We start from the raw sequence: 26,498 nt of genomic DNA on the forward strand, positions 1-26,498 counted from the left end.
ACTTTGTTTCTTTGTATTCTGCATATTCCTCCATGTTTTTTTTTTTTCATTTATGAATTACGAACCATATATAATGTGTTGCTATCATGCCTCATAGAAAATAATGAAGAAAAATATTTTTTGAAAGAATAATTACCATTTAATTTTTTTTTTTTTTGGTTATAAACGATGAAAGTTCTATTAAAGAAAATGGAAATAAGGCAATGGCAGATATCTAAACTACAACCATACAAATAAGCATTCCCTAATACATCCTCACATGAGGACACCGCCAAAGACCCAAAACAAATGGAACATAGCTAACAATTAGAAGAAAGCTACATGATCATTCAATCTACAGTGCTCCAACATTGCCAGCGAATCGGTCATTTGTTAGATGTTGCTGCAAGTTGGGCACAAAACTTGTTAACTAGCTTGTCATGAAGAGGCAAGTTTTCATTCATTGCAGGAACACTTGAAAACTCTGGCACCCATTATGATAAAAATGGAAATCCTACTTTCCCATCACTTTAAAGCCAAGTATTTCAGGTTGGCAAGCTTACCTAATGCAATATCAAGAAATCTAATAATCTCTTTCCTTTGAGCTCCTCTTCTGAAAATTTCAGTTCTCAATGGCCTGAACTTCATCTTCGTTTCGCTCCTTTCCTTCCTTGGTTAATATTTCCTACAGTGTTGACACGACTGTAACAAGAACGCCCATATTAGGCAGCAGCCAACAAAAATAGAGTAGGTTTAGGGGCTGGTGCGCAAGATGTGCTTCACATCTATTGAACAAAATATATCAAATAAGTCCTTCATTTTAAAAATATATCAAATAAGGTCTTTTACTATTTTGGAGACAAATGATTAAGTCCTTTAACCTTTAAAAGCAACTAAAAAAAAAAAAAATAGGACTATAACTTGCCTCCAACTAGAATATAACCAAGGCCATGCATGATGATTTTCTGGTGCACGGGGTCCTCATCACATATTCTGTGTATTGGAACTCCAATATCCTAGTGGATATCTCCTGCATTTTAGAATGGATTAATAAGTTATTTCTTGTCAAACATTTCAAAAAGTGTCTCTATGTGTTCGTCGCCTTTGTCAAAATTACCGTCATCAACCTAATTATGATCTAATATGATCTAATTTTGATTATTCTATCGAAAAGCAAAGTTTTGACCTTTTGAGTATGGAGGTGAGCAAGCGACATAAACTAATAGATATCGCCAAAAGCACGTAAACTCATAGATATCACCAAAAGGAAGTTAGTTACATGGAGATTAGGTAGAACATGAAGAAAAGATGTTAATTGGAAGCAAAATCATTTTTGATATATTTTTTCATTTTGAGGGGCTTATTTGTCCCAAAGAGTTTATTTAATTTAATTTTTTAAAATTAAAAAGGTTTATTTTTTTTTTAATTTAAAGAGTTTATTTGATTTCAAAAAATTTAATACACTTATGTTACTACTGAACCAAATTGTGAGGACCTAATTAATATATTTATTTTATTTTATTTTATTTTTAAGTACGTATGCCGAGTTGATTCCTGAATAATTAGTTAGGTTCTAAAAACATGTATTTTCATCACAATTTGAATGTGCTTAGCTACATATTGTTGGCATGCAATAAATTGATCTGGATGGAGAACCAACTAGTTGCATTGCCTATTAAAAGTATGGTGTGGTTCTCATTGCTGTGGAGAACCAACTAGTTGCATGGCCTACATTTTCTTTAGTTATTTGGGATATGATGTTGACATCGTCCTGAACATGTACAAGTATGGTGTGGTTCTCATTGCTATCAAGCCTAACTGTCTTTTTCAATTGAGTTTGCCTCTTTTTTTCTTTTTTTTTTAAGCAAAACCTGTTAAAAGTATGAAGGAATTGATAAATAGAATTGTTAAAAAAAAATTCCATTTTAAAAAACTACTGTAAAAATGTTCCGTTGACAAGTGCTCAAAATACTATTTTTAGAAGAAAAGAAGAAGGGTACAAGATGAATCTACCAAGAAGAATCCAGATAACAAGCGAAAAAAGACAGGATGAAGGCTGTCACATTTCACAAATAAAATCAACCAAATTCTGTTTAAAAAAAGTTTTGAAGAAAAAAAAAAGTGATTTTGATATAAAAATTGAAAAAAGAACTATTTATAAATAATTAAAATAATACAACAAGCGGTTGAATCATTGGCATTGAGCTGATCTAAAATAGATTTTATCATAAAGGTTAAGAGTTTAAATCCTAGAATCATTTTTATTGGGAGGTTTTACCTGAATATCATTCTTGGCTCAAGCGTGAATTAGTCTTATCCATATGTACGGGATGGGGGGTGGGATACCAACTAATTAATTAAAAAAAATTAAAATATTAAAATTAAGACGCACCAGTTAGCACGTTCTTTGTAACAAAAAAAATATATAAAGAATAAAATTCATACAAATGAAAATTTTGAATAATTATTACTTTAAAATCCAACCGATGATAATCAAATTTGATAATTTTTTTTAAAATAAGATAAGAATGACAAAATGAAATTGAAAATATTACAACGTAATGTTCAGATAAATTACACAGACGATATCTCAATTTAGGAGTATGTAACTGTAAGGTACCTAAACTTCAATTTGTAACACAAAACTCTTTAATCTTTAATTTAAGTAATAGAAAACTTTCTGTGACTTTCAGTAGCCAGTTTTAGGTTATTTTTGCCGACAACGCAGTTGTCATGTTAAAATTATATTTTTTGTCTGTTGATTCGACACTTATAGAGGGAAAAAAATTTAATTTTGTTTTCTATCTACCCGTAGTCACGACAATTAAAATTGCACATATTGACATTTTAGTAACCTATAGTTTATTTACTTGATGCTATCAGTCAATGAAAATATAATTTTTTAGTTTGATAAATGTCACATTAGCATAAATAACATAAAACCAGCTACCGAAGTTCATGAAGAGGGGTTTATGCTACTTAAATTGGAGATCAGAGGATTTCGTATTACAGATTAAAGTTTAGGTGCCTTATTGTTACATATCCTAAAATTAAGGTACCGTTTATATAATTTACCCTGTAATATTCACAAAAGCTATAAGAATTTTCTTTTATATATAGCTACACATGCAAGCAACCCGCGTAGAGAAAAGCAGAGTAAAGAGTTAGATATAGTATCAGAAAAATGGCAGTCTCTCATTTTGTTCTTATTCATACCGTATGCTATGGTGCATGGACTTGGTATAAGCTTACACCTGTCCAGCTGTCCTGAGGCAGCCATTTTAATGGATCAGAAAAAGTATTAGAAAAAGTATTGTAATGGATATTTCGTATCTTGCTTAGATAAAATAAAATATATTATTGATATATAAATATGCATGTTGTTTACTTTACCATATTCAACTAGAATGTAATGAAGCATTTTTTAAATGTTTGCATAGCTTTTCTTTTTAAATTTAGATATTTACTTTAATTTTCTTAATCTTTTTTTAATTATTACGCTTACTTTGAAGAAAAATTTCAATCAGTTTTAAGATTTATTAATTAATTAGCAAGTAATTTTTTTTCTAAAATTAAATATAAAGAAAATTAAATCAGGAGAAAATTAAATCAGGAGTGCGTATGAGAATAGACAATATGTAAAGTATGTAAAAAAGATAATATATGTGTGTGTGTGCTTGCACTTATTTATTTAGACCTTTAAAGTTTAGTCCATCAGTCAAATGAGCCTTTAATTTTTTTTTTTTTTTTACCCAAATAAGCCCATTAAATTATAAAAATGATAAAATAATCTTTTATATTTTAAAATAGATCAAATAAACTCTTTTACTATTTTGGAGACAAATGATTAAGTCCTTTAAACTTTAAAAACAATTGAAAAAGGCTGGACTATAACTTACCTCCGATTCAAATCTAACCAAGGCCGTACAAGATGATTTTCTGGTGCACGTGGTCTTTATTACATATCCTTCGTATTCGAATTGCAATATCTTGGTGGATATCTGCTATATTCTAGAATAAATTAATAAGTTGTTTCTTGTCAAATATTGCAAAAACTGTCTCTTCAGATTTATCGTCTTTGTCATAGTTACCGTCATCAACTTAATTATGATATGTGATCTAAGTTTGATTATTCTGTAAAAAGCAAAGTTTTGGCCTTTTGATTATGGAGGCGAGCAAGCGACGCAAACACATAAATATCACCAAAAGAATGTAAACTCATAGACATCACCAAAAGGAAGTTAGTTACATAGAGATTAGGTAGAACATGAAGAAAAGATGTCAATTGGAAGCAAAATCTTATTTGATATCTTGTTTAATTTTGAAGGGCTTATTTGTCCCTAAGATTTTATTTAATTTAATTTTTATAATTTAAAAGGTTTATTTTAATTTTTTTAATTTAAAGAGTCTATTTGATTTTAAAAAATTTAATATACATATGTAACTATTGAACCAAATTGTAAGGACCTAACTAGTATGTTTATTTTATTTTATTTTATTTTAAGTAGCTATGCCGAGTTGATTCCTAAATAATTAGTTAAGCCTGAAAAACATGTATTTTCATCACAATTGCCGACACTTTCTTTAGTTAATTGGGATATGATGTTGACATCGTCCTGAACATATACAAATATGGTATGGTTCTCAATGCTTTCATGCCTAATTGGTTGCACTTATTAGGGCAAATAATTTGGTCCATTTGTCTTTTTCAAATGAGTTTGCCTTTTTTTTTTTTTTTTGATAAGCCAAACCTATTAAAAGTATAAAGGAATTGATGAATAGAATTGTTAAACAAAAAAAAAAATCCTTTTTTAAATACTGTAATAAAAAAGGTTATGTTAACAAGTGCTCAAATTCTATTTTTAGAACAAATTTATTAAGAAAAGAAGGATAGAAGATGATTCTGCCAAGAAGAATCCTCATAACAAGCCTAAAAAGACAGGACGAAGGCTATCATATTTCACGAAGAAAATCAATCAAATGCTGTTAAAAAAAATTTTTGAACAAAAAAAAAGTGATTTTGATATAAAAATTGATAAAAGAACTCTTTATAAATAATTAAAATAATACCGATAAGCGGTTGAATCATTGGCGTATAGCTTATCTTCGATAAATTTTATCTATAAGGTTAGGAGTTTAAATACTGGAATCATTTTTATTGGGAGGCTTTACCTGAATACCATTTTCGGGTCGAGCGTAAATTAGTCTCATCCATATGTATTGTGGAATGCCACTGATGAAAAAAATTTTCCTAGAAACTTAAACCTAGGAATGTGTAACAGTAAGGTACTTAAACTTCAATTTTCAAGCAGAAACCCTTTGATCTCTATTTTAAGTAACAGAAAACTCCCATGATATTTAGTTGCCAATTTCTAGGTTATTTTTGCTGATAAGACACTTGTCATATTAAAAGTTATATTTTCTCTCTATTAATTTTATACTTATCGGGAAAAAAAAATTAATTATGTTCTCTATCTACCCATAGCTACAACAATTAAAATTGCACATATTGACATTTTAGTAACCTATAATTTGTTTCCTTGAAACTATAGGTTAATGAAAATAATTTTTTTTTTAATTTGATAAATGTCACGTCAGCATAAATAACATAAAAACTATCTACTGAGGTTCTTGCTGGGGAGGAGGGTAGGGTGAGATTTCTGTTACAAATTGAAGTTTACCTATCTTACTTTTACATACCCTAAAGTTGAGGAACCGTTTGTATCATTTACCCCATAATATTCACAAAAGCTATAAGAATTTTCCTCTATAAATGGCTACACATGCAAGGCAACCTGCATAGAGAAAAGCATAGTAAAGAGTTAGATATATTCTCGGAAAAATGGCAATCTCTCATTTTGTTCTTATTCATACCGTATGCCATGGTGCATGGACTTGGTATAAGCTCACACCTGTCCTTGAGGCAGCTGGCCACAAGGTCACTGCATTGGACCTTGCAGCCAGTGGTATTGACCCAAGGCAAATTGAGCAGATTGGATCCTTTGATGAGTACTCTGAACCCTTATTGACGTTCATGGCATCACTCCCAGAAGGAGAAAAGGTGATATTGGTAGGAGAGAGCTGTGGAGGCATTAATGTTGCTATTGCTGCTGATAAATACCCAGAAAAGATTGCAGCTGTTGTTTTCGTCAATGCAGTAATGCCGGACACTGATCACAGCCCATCTTATGCTTTGGATAAGGTTCGTAGACATAACCTAATTTCTCTCAATATCTGCTCTAATTTGTTCGTCTTCAAATCAAAATTATTAAAGAAAATTAATTTTTTGCTTGCTTTGTTTCTCTCATGTTATTACACAGCATATGATGGCCATTCCCAAAAAGGACACCGTACCTTTTACGTACGTTAACAAGGCCGAGACTATAACTGGATGGAAAATGGGCTTCAAGTTTTTAAGTGAGAATGTATTTACGGCTTGCACTCCCGAGGTATATCTTCTATTAGGGTTAATTTCAGTTATATGATGTTGTGCACCAATTATTTTTTGAATGGGAAAAACTGACCTAAATTTGATCCATCTTTGTAAGTTCTACAGATAAACACATATTGGTAGCGTTTATTGTCTGGGTGCAAAAACATCCTAATGTAGGAAATTTTAGTTTACAACCATTGCATGTATAACGATTTTGTTATAGCCATTGATTTTGGTAGATTTCATGTGAATCTCATCATAGTTGTATGTACAACGGTTACATAGAATAATTTCTCCTAATATAAGCAAAAACTTTTTGAGAAAGAGTTGCTTTAATCTTAATTTATTCTGATACAAATTTTCATTGATATGTTTTCCTTTTTTTCCTTCAAGGATTGTAAGCTGGCAACGATGTTGCTAAGGAAGGGATCATTATTTCAAAGTATTTTAGCTAAACGGGAAAAATTCACTAAGGAGGGATACGGATCGATTAAGAGAATTTATGTGTATACCGACTCAGACGAAATATTTAAACCATACTTTCACAGTTGGCAGATAGAAAACTACAAACCAGACAAGGTTTATAAGATCGAAGGTGGAGATCAAAAGTTGATGCTTTCAAAGACTAATGAGCTAGCTCAGATTCTCAATGAGGTGGCTGATACATAAATGCATCATGTTTGCCTTTGAATCATTTATTATTATGTATGGGTGCAACTATAAATAAATTATCTCACGTTTTCACGTGAAAAAGATTATTTGGTATACCATAATTTATGTAATGCAATCAAATATTATATTTAATTCAATAAAAAGAAAAGTTGTTTGTATTTTATTGTATTATGGTCTATCAGACGTAATGTTTGTTTCCCCAAAATAATTGTTTTTATGTTGTTTATGCTTTGTTTTAACTTTATTACTCTCAGTTAAATATAAGGCATCGATTAAACTTTGTTTCTTTGTATTCTGCATATTCCTCCATGTTTTTTTTTTTTCATTTATGAATTACGAACCATATATAATGTGTTGCTATCATGCCTCATAGAAAATAATGAAGAAAAATATTTTTTGAAAGAATAATTACCATTTAATTTTTTTTTTTTTTTTTGGTTATAAACGATGAAAGTTCTATTAAAGAAAATGGAAATAAGGCAATGGCAGATATCTAAACTACAACCATACAAATAAGCATTCCCTAATACATCCTCACATGAGGACACCGCCAAAGACCCAAAACAAATGGAACATAGCTAACAATTAGAAGAAAGCTACATGATCATTCAATCTACAGTGCTCCAACATTGCCAGCGAATCGGTCATTTGTTAGATGTTGCTGCAAGTTGGGCACAAAACTTGTTAACTAGCTTGTCATGAAGAGGCAAGTTTTCATTCATTGCAGGAACACTTGAAAACTCTGGCACCCATTATGATAAAAATGGAAATCCTACTTTCCCATCACTTTAAAGCCAAGTATTTCAGGTTGGCAAGCTTACCTAATGCAATATCAAGAAATCTAATAATCTCTTTCCTTTGAGCTCCTCTTCTGAAAATTTCAGTTCTCAATGGCCTGAACTTCATCTTCGTTTCGCTCCTTTCCTTCCTTGGTTAATATTTCCTACAGTGTTGACACGACTGTAACAAGAACGCCCATATTAGGCAGCAGCCAACAAAAATAGAGTAGGTTTAGGGGCTGGTGCGCAAGATGTGCTTCACATCTATTGAACAAAATATATCAAATAAGTCCTTCATTTTAAAAATATATCAAATAAGGTCTTTTACTATTTTGGAGACAAATGATTAAGTCCTTTAACCTTTAAAAGCAACTAAAAAATAAAAAATAGGACTATAACTTGCCTCCAACTAGAATATAACCAAGGCCATGCATGATGATTTTCTGGTGCACGGGGTCCTCATCACATATTCTGTGTATTGGAACTCCAATATCCTAGTGGATATCTCCTGCATTTTAGAATGGATTAATAAGTTATTTCTTGTCAAACATTTCAAAAAGTGTCTCTATGTGTTCGTCGCCTTTGTCAAAATTACCGTCATCAACCTAATTATGATCTAATATGATCTAATTTTGATTATTCTATCGAAAAGCAAAGTTTTGACCTTTTGAGTATGGAGGTGAGCAAGCGACATAAACTAATAGATATCGCCAAAAGCACGTAAACTCATAGATATCACCAAAAGGAAGTTAGTTACATGGAGATTAGGTAGAACATGAAGAAAAGATGTTAATTGGAAGCAAAATCATTTTTGATATATTTTTTCATTTTGAGGGGCTTATTTGTCCCAAAGAGTTTATTTAATTTAATTTTTTAAAATTTAAAAGGTTTATTTTTTTTTTAATTTAAAGAGTTTATTTGATTTCAAAAAATTTAATACACTTATGTTACTACTGAACCAAATTGTGAGGACCTAATTAATATAATTATTTTATTTTTAAGTACGTATGCCGAGTTGATTCCTGAATAATTAGTTAGGTTCTAAAAACATGTATTTTCATCACAATTTGAATGTGCTTAGCTACATATTGTTGGCATGCAATAAATTGATCTGGATGGAGAACCAACTAGTTGCATTGCCTATTAAAAGTATGGTGTGGTTCTCATTGCTGTGGAGAACCAACTAGTTGCATGGCCTACATTTTCTTTAGTTATTTGGGATATGATGTTGACATCGTCCTGAACATGTACAAGTATGGTGTGGTTCTCATTGCTATCAAGCCTAACTGTCTTTTTCAATTGAGTTTGCCTCTTTTTTTCTTTTTTTTTTAAGCAAAACCTGTTAAAAGTATGAAGGAATTGATAAATAGAATTGTTAAAAAAAAATTCCATTTTAAAAAACTACTGTAAAAATGTTCCGTTGACAAGTGCTAAAAATACTATTTTTAGAAGAAAAGAAGAAGGGTACAAGATGAATCTACCAAGAAGAATCCCGATAACAAGCGAAAAAAGACAGGATGAAGGCTGTCACATTTCACAAATAAAATCAACCAAATTCTGTTTAAAAAAAGTTTTGAAGAAAAAAAAAAGTGATTTTGATATAAAAATTGAAAAAAGAACTATGTATAAATAATTAAAATAATACAACAAGCGGTTGAATCATTGGCATTGAGCTGATCTAAAATAGATTTTATCATAAAGGTTAAGAGTTTAAATCCTAGAATCATTTTTATTGGGAGGTTTTACCTGAATATCATTCTTGGCTCAAGCGTTAATTAGTCTTATCCATATGTACGGGATGGGGGGTGGGATACCAACTAATTAATTAAAAAAAATTAAAATATTAAAATTAAGACGCACCAGTTAGCACGTTCTTTGTAACAAAAAAAATATATAAAGAATAAAATTCATACAAATGAAAATTTTGAATAATTATTACTTTAAAATCCAACAGATGATAATCAAATTTGATAATTTTTTTTAAAATAAGATAAGAATGACAAAATGAAATTGAAAATATTACAACGTAATGTTCAGATAAATTACACAGACGATATCTCAATTTAGGAGTATGTAACTGTAAGGTACCTAAACTTTAATTTGTAACACAAAACTCTTTAATCTTTAATTTAAGTAATAGAAAACTTTCTGTGACTTTCAGTAGCCAATTTTAGGTTATTTTTGCCGACAACGCAGTTGTCATGTTAAAATTATATTTTTTGTCTGTTGATTCGACACTTATCGGGGGAAAAAAATTTAATTCTGCTTTCTATCTACCCGCAGTCACGACAATTAAAATTGCACATATTGACATTTTAGTAACCTATAGTTTGTTTACTCGATGCTATCAGTCAATGAAAATATAATTTTTTAGTTTGATAAATGTTAAGTTAGCATAAATAACATAAAACCAGCTACCAAAGTTCATGAGAAGGGGTTTATGTTACTTAAATTGGAGATCAGAGGATTTCGTATTACAGATTAAAGTTTAGGTGCCTTATTGTTACATATCCTAAAATTAAGGTACTGTTTATATAATTTACCCTGTAATATTCACAAAAGCTATAAGAATTTTCCTTTATATATAGCTACACATGCAAGCAACCCGCGTAGAGAAAAGCAGAGTAAAGAGTTAGATATAGTATCAGAAAAACGGCAGTCTCTCATTTTGTTCTTATTCATACCGTATGCTATGGTGCATGGACTTGGTATAAGCTTACACCTGTCCAGCTGTCCTGAGGCAGCCATTTTAATGGATCAGAAAAAGTATTGTAATGGATATTTCGTATCTTGCTTAGATAAAATAAAATATATTATTGATATATAAATATGCATGTTGATTACTTTACCATATTCAACTAGAATGTAATGAAGCATTTTTTAAATGTTTGCATAGCTTTTCTTTTTAAATTTAGATATTTACTTTAATTTTCTTAATCTTTTTTTAATTATTACGCTTACTTTGAAGAAAAATTTCAATCAGTTTTAAGATTTATTAATTAATTAGCAAGTAATTTTTTTTCTAAAATTAAATATAAAGAAAATTAAATCAGGAGTGCGTATGAGAATAGACAATATGTAAAGTATGTAAAAAAGATAATATATGTGTGTGTGTGCTTGCGCGCGCGCACTTGCACAAAAGGCTTATTTAGACCTTTAAAGTTTAGTCCATCAGTCAAATGAGCCTTTAATTTTTTTTTTTTTACCCAAATAAGCCCATTAAATTATAAAAATGATAAAATAATCTTTTATATTTTAAAATATATCAAATAAACTCTTTTACTATTTTGGAGACAAATGATTAAGTCCTTTAAACTTTAAAAACAATTGAAAAAGGCTGGACTATAACTTACCTCCGATTCAAATCTAACCAAGGCCGTACAAGATGATTTTCTGGTGCACGTGGTCTTTATTACATATCCTTCGTATTCGAATTGCAATATCTTGGTGGATATCTGCTATATTCTAGAATAAATTAATAAGTTGTTTCTTGTCAAATATTGCAAAAACTGTCTCTTCAGATTTATCGTCTTTGTCATAGTTACCGTCATCAACTTAATTATGATATGTGATCTAAGTTTGATTATTCTGTAAAAAGCAAAGTTTTGGCCTTTTGATTATGGAGGCGAGCAAGCGACGCAAACACATAAATATCACCAAAAGAATGTAAACTCATAGACATCACCAAAAGGAAGTTAGTTACATAGAGATTAGGTAGAACATGAAGAAAAGATGTCAATTGGAAGCAAAATCTTATTTGATATCTTGTTTAATTTTGAAGGGCTTATTTGTCCCTAAGATTTTATTTAATTTAATTTTTATAATTTAAAAGGTTTATTTTAATTTTTTTAATTTAAAGAGTCTATTTGATTTTAAAAAATTTAATATACATATGTAACTATTGAACCAAATTGTAAGGACCTAACTAGTATGTTTATTTTATTTTATTTTATTTTATTTTAAGTAGCTATGCCGAGTTGATTCCTAAATAATTAGTTAAGCCTGAAAAACATGTATTTTCATCACAATTGCCGACACTTTCTTTAGTTAATTGGGATATGATGTTGACATCGTCCTGAACATATACAAATATGGTATGGTTCTCAATGCTTTCATGCCTAATTGGTTGCACTTATTAGGGCAAATAATTTGGTCCATTTGTCTTTTTCAAATGAGTTTGCCTTTTTTTTTTTTTTTTTGATAAGCCAAACCTATTAAAAGTATAAAGGAATTGATGAATAGAATTGTTAAAAAAAAAAAATCCTTTTTTAAATACTGTAATAAAAAGGTTATGTTAACAAGTGCTCAAATTCTATTTTTAGAACAAATTTATTAAGAAAAGAAGGATAGAAGATGATTCTGCCAAGAAGAATCCTCATAACAAGCCTAAAAAGACAGGACGAAGGCTATCATATTTCACGAAGAAAATCAATCAAATGCTGTTAAAAAAAAATTTTGAACAAAAAAAAAGTGATTTTGATATAAAAATTGATAAAAGAACTCTTTATAAATAATTAAAATAATACCGATAAGCGGTTGAATCATTGGCGTATAGCTTATCTTCGATAAATTTTATCTATAAGGTTAGGAGTTTAAATACTGGAATCATTTTTATTGGGAGGCTTTACCTGAATACCATTTTCGGGTCGGCGTAAATTAGTCTCATCCATATGTATTGTGGAATGCCACGATGAAAAAATTTTCCTAGAAACTTAAACCTAGGAATGTGTAATGATAAGGTACTTAAACTTCAATTTGCAATCTGAAACCATTTGATCTCTATTTTAAGTAACAGAAAACTCCCATGATATTTAGTTGCCAATTTCTAGGTTATTTTTGCTGATAAGACACTTGTCATATTAAAAGTTATATTTTCTCTCTATTAATTTTATACTTATCGGGAAAAAAAAATTAATTATGTTCTCTATCTACCCATAGCTACAACAATTAAAATTGCACATATTGACATTTTAGTAACCTATAATTTGTTTCCTTGAAACTATAGGTTAATGAAAATAAATTTTTTTTTAATTTGATAAATGTCACGTCAGCATAAATAACATAAAAACTATCTACTGAGGTTCTTGCTGGGGGGAGGAGGGGTAGGGTGAGATTTCTGTTACAAATTGAAGTTTACCTATCTTACTTTTACATACCCTAAAGTTGAGGAACCGTTTGTATCATTTACCCCATAATATTCACAAAAGCTATAAGAATTTTCCTCTATAAATGGCTACACATGCAAGGCAACCTGCATAGAGAAAAGCATAGTAAAGAGTTAGATATATTCTCGGAAAAATGGCAATCTCTCATTTTGTTCTTATTCATACCGTATGCCATGGTGCATGGACTTGGTATAAGCTCACACCTGTCCTTGAGGCAGCTGGCCACAAGGTCACTGCATTGGACCTTGCAGCCAGTGGTATTGACCCAAGGCAAATTGAGCAGATTGGATCCTTTGATGAGTACTCTGAACCCTTATTGACGTTCATGGCATCACTCCCAGAAGGAGAAAAGGTGATATTGGTAGGAGAGAGCTGTGGAGGCATTAATGTTGCTATTGCTGCTGATAAATACCCAGAAAAGATTGCAGCTGTTGTTTTCGTCAATGCAGTAATGCCGGACACTGATCACAGCCCATCTTATGCTTTGGATAAGGTTCGTAGACATAACCTAATTTCTCTCAATATCTGCTCTAATTTGTTCGTCTTCAAATCAAAATTATTAAAGAAAATTAATTTTTTGCTTGCTTTGTTTCTCTCATGTTATTACACAGCATATGATGGCCATTCCCAAAAAGGACACCGTACCTTTTACGTACGTTAACAAGGCCGAGACTATAACTGGATGGAAAATGGGCTTCAAGTTTTTAAGTGAGAATGTATTTACGGCATGCACTCCCGAGGTATATCTTCTATTAGGGTTAATTTCAGTTATATGATGTTGTGCACCAATTATTTTTTGAATGGGAAAAACTGACCTAAATTTGATCCATCTTTGTAAGTTCTACAGATAAACACATATTGGTAGCGTTTATTGGCGGGGTGCAAAAACATCCTAATGTAGGAAATTTTAGTTTACAACCATTGCATGTATAACGATTTTGTTATAGCCATTGATTTTGGTAGATTTCATGTGAATCTCATCATAGTTGTATGTACAACGGTTACATAGAATAATTTCTCCTAATATAAGCAAAAACTTTTTGAGAAAGAGTTGCTTTAATCTTAATTTATTCTGATACAAATTTTCATTGATATGTTTTCCTTTTTTTCCTTCAAGGATTGTAAGCTGGCAACGATGTTGCTAAGGAAGGGATCATTATTTCAAAGTATTTTAGCTAAACGGGAAAAATTCACTAAGGAGGGATACGGATCGATTAAGAGAATTTATGTGTATACCGACTCAGACGAAATATTTAAACCATACTTTCACAGTTGGCAGATAGAAAACTACAAACCAGACAAGGTTTATAAGATCGAAGGTGGAGATCAAAAGTTGATGCTTTCAAAGACTAATGAGCTAGCTCAGATTCTCAATGAGGTGGCTGATACATATATGCATCATGTTTGCCTTTGAATCATTTATTATTATGTATGGGTGCAACTATAAATAAATTATCTCACGTTTTCACGTGAAAAAGATTATTTGGTATACCATAATATATGTAATGCAATCAAATATTATATTTAATTCAATAAAAAGAAAAGTTGTTTGTATTTTATTGTATTATGGTCTATCAGACGTAATGTTTGTTTCCCCAAAATAATTGTTTTTATGTTGTTTATGCTTTGTTTTAACTTTATTAATCTCAATTAAATATAAGGCATCGATTAAACTTTGTTTCTTTGTATTCTGCATATTCCTCCATGTTTTTTTTTTTTTCATTTATGAATTACGAACCATATATAATGTGTTGCTATCATGCCTCATAGAAAATAATGAAGAAAAATATTTTTTGAAAGAATAATTACCATTTAATTTTTTTTTTTTTTTTTGGTTATAAACGATGAAAGTTCTATTAAAGAAAATGGAAATAAGGCAATGGCAGATATCTAAACTACAACCATACAAATAAGCATTCCCTAATACATCCTCACATGAGGACACCGCCAAAGACCCAAAACAAATGGAACATAGCTAACAATTAGAAGAAAGCTACATGATCATTCAATCTACAGTGCTCCAACATTGCCAGCGAATCGGTCATTTGTTAGATGTTGCTGCAAGTTGGGCACAAAACTTGTTAACTAGCTTGTCATGAAGAGGCAAGTTTTCATTCATTGCAGGAACACTTGAAAACTCTGGCACCCATTATGATAAAAATGGAAATCCTACTTTCCCATCACTTTAAAGCCAAGTATTTCAGGTTGGCAAGCTTACCTAATGCAATATCAAGAAATCTAATAATCTCTTTCCTTTGAGCTCCTCTTCTGAAAATTTCAGTTCTCAATGGCCTGAACTTCATCTTCTTTTCGCTCCTTTCCTTCCTTGGTTAATATTTCCTACAGTGTTGACACGACTGTAACAAGAACGCCCATATTAGGCAGCAGCCAACAAAAATAGAGTAGGTTTAGGGGCTGGTGCGCAAGATGTGCTTCACATCTATTGAACAAAATATATCAAATAAGTCCTTCATTTTAAAAATATATCAAATAAGGTCTTTTACTATTTTGGAGACAAATGATTAAGTCCTTTAACCTTTAAAAGCAACTAAAAAATAAAAAATAGGACTATAACTTGCCTCCAACTAGAATATAACCAAGGCCATGCATGATGATTTTCTGGTGCACGGGTCCTCATCACATATTCTGTGTATTGGAACTCCAATATCCTAGTGGATATCTCCTGCATTTTAGAATGGATTAATAAGTTATTTCTTGTCAAACATTTCAAAAAGTGTCTCTATGTGTTCGTCGCCTTTGTCAAAATTACCGTCATCAACCTAATTATGATCTAATATGATCTAATTTTGATTATTCTATCGAAAAGCAAAGTTTTGACCTTTTGAGTATGGAGGTGAGCAAGCGACATAAACTAATAGATATCGCCAAAAGCACGCAAACTCATAGATATCACCAAAAGGAAGTTAGTTACATGGAGATTAGGTAGAACATGAAGAAAAGATGTTAATTGGAAGCAAAATCATTTTTGATATATTTTTTCATTTTGAGGGGCTTATTTGTCCCAAAGAGTTTATTTAATTTAATTTTTTAAAATTTAAAAGGTTTATTTTTTTTTTAATTTAAAGAGTTTATTTGATTTCAAAAAATTTAATACACTTATGTTACTACTGAACCAAATTGTGAGGACCTAATTAATATAATTATTTTATTTTTAAGTACGTATGCCGAGTTGATTCCTGAATAATTAGTTAGGTTCTAAAAACATGTATTTTCATCACAATTTGAATGTGCTTAGCTACATATTGTTGGCATGCAATAAATTGATCTGGATGGAGAACCAACTAGTTGCATTGCCTATTAAAAGTATGGTGTGGTTCTCATTGCTGTGGAGAACCAACTAGTTGCATGGCCTACATTTTCTTTAGTTATTTGGGATATGATGTTGACATCGTCCTGAACATGTACAAGTATGGTGTGGTTCTCATTGCTATCAAGCCTAACTGTCTTTTTCAATTGAGTTTGCCTCTTTTTTTTTTTTTTTTTTTAAGCAAAACCTGTTAAAAGTATGAAGGAATTGATAAATAGAATTGTTAAAAAAAAAATTCCATTTTAAAAAACTACTGTAAAAATGTTCCGTTGACAAGTGCTCAGAATACTATTTTTAGAAGAAAAGAAGAAGGATACAAGATGAATCTACCAAGAAGAATCCCGATAACAAGCGAAAAAAGACAGGATGAAGGCTGTCACATTTCACAAATAAAATCAACCAAATTCTGTTAAAAAAATGTTTTGAAGAAAAAAAAAGTGATTTTGATATAAAAATTGAAAAAAGAACTATTTATAAATAATTAAAATAATACAACAAGCGGTTGAATCATTGGCATTGAGCTGATCTAAAATAGATTTTATCATAAAGGTTAAGAGTTTAAATCCTAGAATCATTTTTATTGGGAGGTTTTACCTGAATATCATTCTTGGCTCAAGCGTGAATTAGTCTTATCCATATGTACGGGATGGGGGGTGGGATACCAACTAATTAATTAAAAAAAATTAAAATATTAAAATTAAGACGCACCAGTTAGCACGTTCTTTGTAACAAAAAAAATATATAAAGAATAAAATTCATACAAATGAAAATTTTGAATAATTATTACTTTAAAATCCAACCGATGATAATCAAATTTGATAATTTTTTTTAAAATAAGATAAGAATGACAAAATGAAATTGAAAATATTACAACGTAATGTTTAGATAAATTACACAGACGATATCTCAATTTAGGAGTATGTAACTGTAAGGTACCTAAACTTCAATTTGTAACACAAAACTCTTTAATCTTTAATTTAAGTAATAGAAAACTTTCTGTGACTTTCAGTAGCCAGTTTTAGTTTATTTTTGCCGACAACGCAGTTGTCATGTTAAAATTATATTTTTTGTCCGTTGATTCGACACTTATAGAGGGAAAAAAATTTAATTTTGTTTTCTATCTACCCGTAGTCACGACAATTAAAATTGCACATATTGACATTTTAGTAACCTATAGTTTATTTACTTGATGCTATCAGTCAATGAAAATATAATTTTTTAGTTTGATAAATGTCACATTAGCATAAATAACATAAAACCAGCTACCAAAGTTCATGAAGAGGGGTTTATGTTACTTAAATTGGAGATCAGAGGATTTCGTATTACAGATTAAAGTTTAGGTGCCTTATTGTTACATATCCTAAAATTAAGGTACCGTTTATATAATTTACCCTGTAATATTCACAAAAGCTATAAGAATTTTCCTTTATATATAGCTACACATGCAAGCAACCCGCGTAGAGAAAAGCAGAGTAAAGAGTTAGATATAGTATCAGAAAAATGGCAGTCTCTCATTTTGTTCTTCTTCATACCGTATGCTATGGTGCATGGACTTGGTATAAGCTTACACCTGTCCAGCTGTCCTGAGGCAGCCATTTTAATGGATCAGAAAAAGTATCAGAAAAAGTATTGTAATGGATATTTCATATCTTGCTTAGATAAAATAAAATATATTATTGATATATAAATATGCATGTTGTTTACTTTACTATATTCAACTAGAATGTAATGAAGCATTTTTTAAATGTTTACATAGTTTTTCTTTTTAAATTTAGATATTTACTTTAATTTTCTTAATCTTTTTTTAATTATTACTGTAACAGCCCGATCCTTCTCCAGTTAGTATTGTCCGCTTTGGCCCATGGGCCTCACGGATTTGTCCCTTGGGAGGTTTCATTCCCAAAAGCGCGCTTTTGGGAATGAAACCTCCCAAGGGACAAATCCGTGAGGCCCATGGGCCAAAGCGGACAATACTAACTGGAGAAGGATTGGGCTGTTACAATTTGGTATCAGAGCTGGACCCCCTCTAGTACGGTGTGTGGTGCGAGGACGCACCAGGCAGAAGCTGGTGGGCTTGTCACGACCCAGGGATGGGGTTGGGACGTGCTTGTTCAACCAGCTACGCACTGGGGTGAAAACTTCGTGTCCCACATCGGAAACGGGAAGAAAAGATTTGGGCCATATATGTGGGAGCCTTCCTCACCTGGTCAGCGCGCTTTTGGGAATGAAACCTCCCAAGGGACAAATCCGTGAGGCCCATGGGCCAAAGCGGACAATACTAACTGGAGAAGGATCGGGCTGTTACAATTACACTTACTTTGAAGAAAAATTTCAATTAGTTTTAAGATTTATTAATTAATTAGCAAGTAATTTTTTTTCTAGAATTACATATAAAGAAAATTAAATCAGGAGTGCGTATGAGAATAGACAATATGTAAAGTATGTAAAAAAGATAATATATGTGTGTGTGTGCTTGCGCGGGCGCACTTGCACAAAAGGCTTATTCAGACCTTTAAAGTTTGGTCCATCAGTCAAATGAGCCTTTAATTTTTTTTTTTTTTACCCAAATAAGCCCATTAAATTATAAAAATGATAAAATAATCTTTTATATTTTAAAATATATCAAATAAACTCTTTTACTATTTTGGAGACAAATGATTAAGTCCTTTAAACTTTAAAAACAATTGAAAAAGGCTGGACTATAACTTACCTCCGATTCAAATCTAACCAAGGCCGTCCATGTAACGTCCTCACCAAAGGTAGTCCGATGCGTTTCTTATTACGATGACTAATGTGCATGCGGACAATAAAAATGTCTGGAACTACACTTAAACTATAGTGAGGAGGCATAAATTAATGAAATAAATATTAAAAAAATATAGGAAAAATTTTGAGAAATAAAATAAAATTTAGAGAATTTATTTATTTGGTACAAAAATAATAAAAATAACCCGATATGCACCATGAAAGGCATTTTGGTCATTTCACCCCTAGATGTGAATTTTGAATTAAATGTCAAATTAAAATTTGGAAATAGAATAATTAACATAAATTAATTTTATGAATTTGAAATTGAAAAATGAGAAGAGAAAGAAGAAGAAAAGAAAAGAAAAGAAAAGGAAAGAAAAGAAAGGAAAGGAAATAGATTTATGAAATTTAAAAACAATAAAGTACACATAAATATATATATATATATATAAATACCCACAAGAGACAAAACCCACCAACCCTCTTCTTCTTCCTCTTCTCTCTCCCTCCTTGCCGTCTCCCTTAGTGTCTCCCTCCCTCCATTTTTGTTCTTCTTAAAGCTTGATTTTCCAAGCTTTCTCCTCCCCAAAACCCATAGACCCCTTCACAAAAAATTTAGCCCACACCATAAGGAAGCTTTAGATACCCATTAGAAGAAGAAAGATTAAAGTTTGAAGTGGGTCACAAGAGGTTAGTGCACTAATCCCTCTTCTTCTCTTTATTAAACATGAAAAGCATGTTTAGCTAAGCATAAATACCATTAAAACAAAAAGAAAATCTAGAGGAAAGAACCCTTGAATTTTTGGCAGCCATGGAACTTGAAATTTATTGCTTTTAAGTGATGAAAAATGGTTCTATGAGAATGTGTAATTAGTTGAAATGTTTGGGTGTTTGATTGTGTAGTGTTTGTGTAAATTTGAAACTTTGAAAACTAGGGTTTGTGTAAATGTTGAGGACTTTGTGTAAAATGTTGAAATTGATCTATTGGGATGAGATTGTTGCTTATAGAAGTGTATTGCATGCAAATTGAAGTAAGGAAGTTGGAGGAGGTTGAGTTTTGGAAGTGTCAATTTTCTGCAGGTTGTGTTTGTTGAGGGCAGTGTACATTTTAGGCCATAAATAAAATTGTGTGACCCCAATTGGTATGAGGCCAATTGGAGGTGAAACTAGACCCAAAATAGCCCATTTTCCATGAAGAAACCATGCCCAAATTCTGTCCAAAACTTGACCTAAATACTGTCCAAATTCGGATTCCCTGCAACCCAACCCAGAAAATGACCAAATGAACAGTACGTGTTCATTTGGTCATAACTCTCTATACTGGTCCAAATAACCTAAAATTTTAACCATGGAAAGTTTAGACATAGGGCTACACTTTTCATGAAGACCACTTAACCCAGTTTTGCCTTTAACAAATTCAAATTGTTAGCACAAGTTGGGTCACTGAAACTGCCAACCCAGAAAATGACCAAATGAACAGTACGTGTTCATTTGGTCATAACTCTCTATACTGGTCCAAATAACCTAAAATTTTAACCATGGAAAGTTTAGACATAGGGCTACACTTTTCATGAAGACCACTTAACCCAGTTTTGCCTTTAACAAATTCAAATTGTTAGCACAAGTTGGGTCACTGAAACTGCCAACCCAGAAAATGACCAAATGAACAGTACGTGTTCATTTGGTCATAACTCTCTATACTGGTCCAAATGACCTAAAATTTTACCCATGGAAAGTTTAGACATAGGGCTACACTTTTCATGAAGACCACTTAACCCAGTTTTGCCTTTAACCAATTCAAATTATTAGCACAAGTTGGGTCACTGAAACTGCCAACCCAGAAAATGACCAAAATACTGTTCCTTTGGTATGCTTGACCAGTTTTGGCAAAAATGCTATAACTTGGTCTCCAAAGCTGCAAATTGAGTGAAACTAGTGCCAAAAGTTTTATAAGACATAGCACAACAATTTTTATGTTTTGACCAAGCTCTAGAAACCATTGCATCCTAGGGAAAATATTAGCCAAAGTTAGGAATTGAAATCTAGAAAATGTTAAGTTGAACCCAGAATGCCATTTGATACCTGTGTGTTCATTTGGCCATAACTCCCACTAGGAAATTCCATTTGAGATTTGCCAATATGATGTAGAAACATGATACTTAGGGATACAATATTGATTTAGACACCTTTGCCAAATTCTAAGTGTAAAGACCCTAAAAAGAGGGTCAAACATACTGCCCTGAAGTTGATTTTTGCCCTTATAGGACTGAGAGTCCAGGTTAATACATTGACCACAACTCACTATACCAAGCTTGAAAAATTATGAAATTGTACCTGGGAGTCCCTAAGACATAGAGGAACATATCTTGTGAAGGAACGTAAGTCTAAAAATGACCATAAAATGATCAAATGACTGGTCAAAGTTTATTGACTAGAAATTGTAAATTGTGGACAGCTTAGAGGCAAAGGGACCAGTTATGGTATTTTGACCATAACTTGAGTTCTATAACTCCAAATTCAGTGATTCAAAACTGAAATTCAAGTTTAAACATAGAGGAACAATTGTTATGAAGGAAGTGTGACTAAATAGACATCCTAACCTAGTCAAATTCCTAAATAAAGATAACACATCAACATGAACCTAAAGAAAGGTTCATGGGAAAAATGCTATATATAATAATTAAAATACTCATAAGGATAATTAAATATTAAAAATGATATGAATATGTAAATTGGGACTAATGTCCCATTAATATGAAATTAATGGTACCAATGAACAGTACTAGAAAATAGTAACAGTGAATAGTGCTAAAATAATTAAAAATGTTTAATTGCCCATAGTATACCTAGACTTATTTATTTAGTTTGGATAAATTGGTATACCAATTAGGGACCACAGATAGCAGTACTGCTTATAGAGCAAATCATGAACTGACAATATATGTCTGATATGATTGTTCTACAGGCTATATGCCTACTTACTGGCCATTGTGCCTACTTTATTTCTGGCTTTACAAGCTTGACAATGGTCCGTGTGCGACGGTGGCCTCGTGCCTGACAGATGTATACAGGGTAGACATATGGCTGTCTAACCCGTATACTCCCGTGTATCCAGCTTTTATAATTTGTTATAGGATTCTTGGGCATTGATAATAATTAATTAATACTGAATATACAATAAGTAAACAGGAAAGACCCCAATAATTTTAATTGATTCCAAAGTGTAAAAAAATGTAAAAGACCCAGAATTTATGATTTGTAAATATTATTTCAATTGTTTAATTATTATTATTATAAATTATGCACCACTAAGCGTTATGCTTAGCGCGTTGGTTTTCCATCGCGTAGGTACTGAAGATCAGCAGCCGCCACAGTAGTATTCGGACAGAGTTTCGACCAGATCTGCCACCGATCAGAGTCACCTCATCAGTCTTTTGTATTTTGATAGGGCCCATGTGTAGCCTAGTATTTTGGTTCATTATGTCTAGTCATTATGTAATTACTAGTTTATGATGTATTTTATTTTGGACTTGAAATGAAAACTTATAATTTATTATCTATGAATTTCAATATGAATGCAATAGATGACACTTCATTTTTAGATCTCATAAATAGTTGCGAATGATATGATAAAAGAGAATATGATATGGAAATATGTGAGATGACTATGAATATGTTAACAGGTGATAGTGGAACCCGCCAGATGCTAATAAAACAGAGGAGGATCTGTTCGGGTCTCCACAAAAATAAGATATAAAAAAAAAAAAAAAAAATTTCTACACGTAAATTACCTGATTTAAAGGACATTAAAATTTACAATAGACATGACAAGACAAGATAGGGTGCTCCGGCACCGAATGTGGCACTTCTTGCTCGGCTATACAATAGACGAGTAAGGGGCGTCACAGTCCAAGATGATTTTCTGGTGCACGTGGTCTTTATTACATATCCTTCGTATTCGAATTGCAATATCTTGGTGGATATCTGCTATATTCTAGAATAAATTAATAAGTTGTTTCTTGTCAAATATTGCAAAAACTGTCTCTTCAGATTTATCGCCTTTGTCATAGTTACCGTCATCAACTTAATTATGATATGTGATGTAAGTTTGATTATTCTGTAAAAAGCAAAGTTTTGGCCTTTTAATTATGGAGGCGAGCAAGCGACGCAAACACATAAATATCACCAAAAGAATGTAAACTCATAGACATCACCAAAAGGAAGTTAGTTACATAGAGATTAGGTAGAACATGAAGAAAAGATGTCAATTGGAAGCAAAATCTTATTTGATATCTTGTTTAATTTTGAAGGGCTTATTTGTCCCTAAGATTTTATTTAATTTAATTTTTATAATTTAAAAGGTTTATTTTAATTTTTTTAATTTAAAGAGTCTATTTGATTTTAAAAAATTTAATATACATATGTAACTATCGAACCAAATTGTAAGGACCTAACTAGTATGTTTATTTTATTTTATTTTATTTTATTTTAAGTAGCTATGCCGAGTTGATTCCTAAATAATTAGTTGAGCCTGAAAAACATGTATTTTCATCACAATTGCCGACACTTTCTTTAGTTAATTGGGATATGATGTTGACATCGTCCTGAACATATACAAATATGGTATGGTTCTCAATGCTTTCATGCCTAATTGGTTGCACTTATTAGGGCAAATAATTTGGTCCATTTGTCTTTTTCAATTGAGTTTGCCTTTTTTTTTTTTTTTTTGATAAGCCAAACCTATTAAAAGTATAAAGGAATTGATGAATAGAATTGTTAAACAAAAAAAAAATCCTTTTTTAAATACTGTAATAAAAAGGTTATGTTAACAAGTGCTCAAATTCTATTTTTAGAACAAATTTATTAAGAAAAGAAGGATAGAAGATGATTCTGCCAAGAAGAATCCTCATAACAAGCCTAAAAAGACAGGACGAAGGCTATCATATTTCACGAAGAAAATCAATCAAATGCTGTTAAAAAAAAATTTTGAACAAAAAAAAAGTGATTTTGATATAAAAATTGATAAAAGAACTCTTTATAAATAATTAAAATAATACCGATAAGCGGTTGAATCATTGGCGTATAGCTTATCTTCGATAAATTTTATCTATAAGGTTAGGAGTTTAAATACTGGAATCATTTTTATTGGGAGGCTTTACCTGAATACCATTTTCGGGTCGAGCGTAAATTAGTCTCATCCATATGTATTGTGGAATGCCACCGATGAAAAAAATTTTCCTAGAAACTTAAACCTAGGAATGTGTAACAGTAAGGTACTTAAACTTCAATTTGCAATACGAAACCCTTTGATCTCTATTTTAAGTAACAGAAAACTCCCATGATATTTAGTTGCCAATTTCTAGGTTATTTTTGCTGATAAGACACTTGTCATATTAAAAGTTATATTTTCTCTCTATTAATTTTATACTTATCGGGAAAAAAAAATTAATTATGTTCTCTATCTACCCATAGCTACAACAATTAAAATTGCACATATTGACATTTTAGTAACCTATAATTTGTTTCCTTGAAACTATAGGTTAATGAAAATAATTTTTTTTTTAATTTGATAAATGTCACGTCAGCATAAATAACATAAAAACTATCTACTGAGGTTCTTGCTGGGGGGAGGAGGGGTAGGGTGAGATTTCTGTTACAAATTGAAGTTTACCTATCTTACTTTTACATACCCTAAAGTTGAGGAACCGTTTGTATCATTTACCCCATAATATTCACAAAAGCTATAAGAATTTTCCTCTATAAATGGCTACACATGCAAGGCAACCTGCATAGAGAAAAGCATAGTAAAGAGTTAGATATATTCTCGGAAAAATGGCAATCTCTCATTTTGTTCTTATTCATACCGTATGCCATGGTGCATGGACTTGGTATAAGCTCACACCTGTCCTTGAGGCAGCTGGCCACAAGGTCACTGCATTGGACCTTGCAGCCAGTGGTATTGACCCAAGGCAAATTGAGCAGATTGGATCCTTTGATGAGTACTCTGAACCCTTATTGACGTTCATGGCATCACTCCCAGAAGGAGAAAAGGTGATATTGGTAGGAGAGAGCTGTGGAGGCATTAATGTTGCTATTGCTGCTGATAAATACCCAGAAAAGATTGCAGCTGTTGTTTTCGTCAATGCAGTAATGCCGGACACTGATCACAGCCCATCTTATGCTTTGGATAAGGTTCGTAGACATAACCTAATTTCTCTCAATATCCGCTCTAATTTGTTCGTCTTCAAATCAAAATTATTAAAGAAAATTAATTTTTTGCTTGCTTTGTTTCTCTCATGTTATTACACAGCATATGATGGCCATTCCCAAAAAGGACACCGTACCTTTTACGTACGTTAACAAGGCGGAGACTATAACTGGATGGAAAATGGGCTTCATGTTTTTGAGTGAGAATGTATTTACGGCATGCACTCCCGAGGTATATCTTCTATTAGGGTTAATTTCAGTTATATGATGTTGTGCACCAATTATTTTTGAATGGGAAAACTGACCTAAATTTGATCCATCTTTGTAAGTTCTACAGATAAACACATATTGGTAGCGTTTATTGGCGGGGTGCAAAAACATCCTAATGTAGGAAATTTTAGTTTACAACCATTGCATGTATAACGATTTTGTTATAGCCATTGATTTTGGTAGATTTCATGTGAATCTCATCATAGTTGTATGTACAACGGTTACATAGAATAATTTCTCCTAATATAAGCAAAAACTTTTTGAGAAAGAGTTGCTTTAATCTTAATTTATTCTGATACAAATTTTCATTGATATGTTTTCCTTTTTTTCCTTCAAGGATTGTAAGCTGGCAACGATGTTGCTAAGGAAGGATCATTATTTCAAAGTATTTTAGCTAAACGGGAAAAATTCACTAAGGAGGGATACGGATCGATTAAGAGAATTTATGTGTATACCGACTCAGACGAAATATTTAAACCATACTTTCACAGTTGGCAGATAGAAAACTACAAACCAGACAAGGTTTATAAGATCGAAGGTGGAGATCAAAAGTTGATGCTTTCAAAGACTAATGAGCTAGCTCAGATTCTCAATGAGGTGGCTGATACATAAATGCATCATGTTTGCCTTTGAATCATTTATTATTATGTATGGGTGCAACTATAAATAAATTATCTCACGTTTTCACGTGAAAAGGATTATTTGGTATACCATAATTTATGTAATGCAATCAAATATTATATTTAATTCAATAAAAAGAAAAGTTGTTTGTATTTTATTGTATTATGGTCTATCAGACGTAATGTTTGTTTCCCCAAAATAATTGTTTTTATGTTGTTTATGCTTTGTTTTAACTTTATTAATCTCAATTAAATATAAGGAAGCGATTAATCTTTGTTTCTTTGTATTCTGCATAT

At 31.4% G+C, this 26,498-nt stretch overlaps 2 protein-coding genes and 1 pseudogene across 2 annotated transcripts; all 3 read left to right on the plus strand.

The window, feature by feature from the left end:
• The first annotated feature begins 5,806 nt into the window (after positions 1 to 5,806).
• LOC131178505 ((S)-hydroxynitrile lyase-like) lies at positions 5,807 to 7,247 on the plus strand. Its single transcript, XM_058143465.1, has 3 exons — positions 5,807 to 6,181; positions 6,300 to 6,428; positions 6,806 to 7,247. Exons 1-3 carry the CDS (start codon positions 5,822 to 5,824, stop codon positions 7,079 to 7,081), a joined length of 765 nt encoding a protein of 254 aa, XP_057999448.1. The 5' UTR covers positions 5,807 to 5,821; the 3' UTR covers positions 7,082 to 7,247.
• Positions 7,248 to 13,146: 5,899 nt separating this feature from the next.
• On the plus strand, positions 13,147 to 14,587 carry LOC110652531 ((S)-hydroxynitrile lyase-like). The gene is made up of 3 exons (XM_058143946.1): positions 13,147 to 13,521; positions 13,640 to 13,768; positions 14,146 to 14,587. Exons 1-3 carry the CDS (start codon positions 13,162 to 13,164, stop codon positions 14,440 to 14,442), a joined length of 786 nt encoding a protein of 261 aa, XP_057999929.1. The 5' UTR covers positions 13,147 to 13,161; the 3' UTR covers positions 14,443 to 14,587.
• Positions 14,588 to 24,900: 10,313 nt separating this feature from the next.
• Positions 24,901 to 26,250, plus strand: LOC131178661 ((S)-hydroxynitrile lyase-like; annotated as a pseudogene).
• Positions 26,251 to 26,498: the final 248 nt, after the last annotated feature.

This window comes from Hevea brasiliensis, chromosome 3, assembly GCF_030052815.1.
Source record: "Hevea brasiliensis isolate MT/VB/25A 57/8 chromosome 3, ASM3005281v1, whole genome shotgun sequence".
Taxonomy (NCBI): domain Eukaryota; kingdom Viridiplantae; phylum Streptophyta; class Magnoliopsida; order Malpighiales; family Euphorbiaceae; genus Hevea; species Hevea brasiliensis.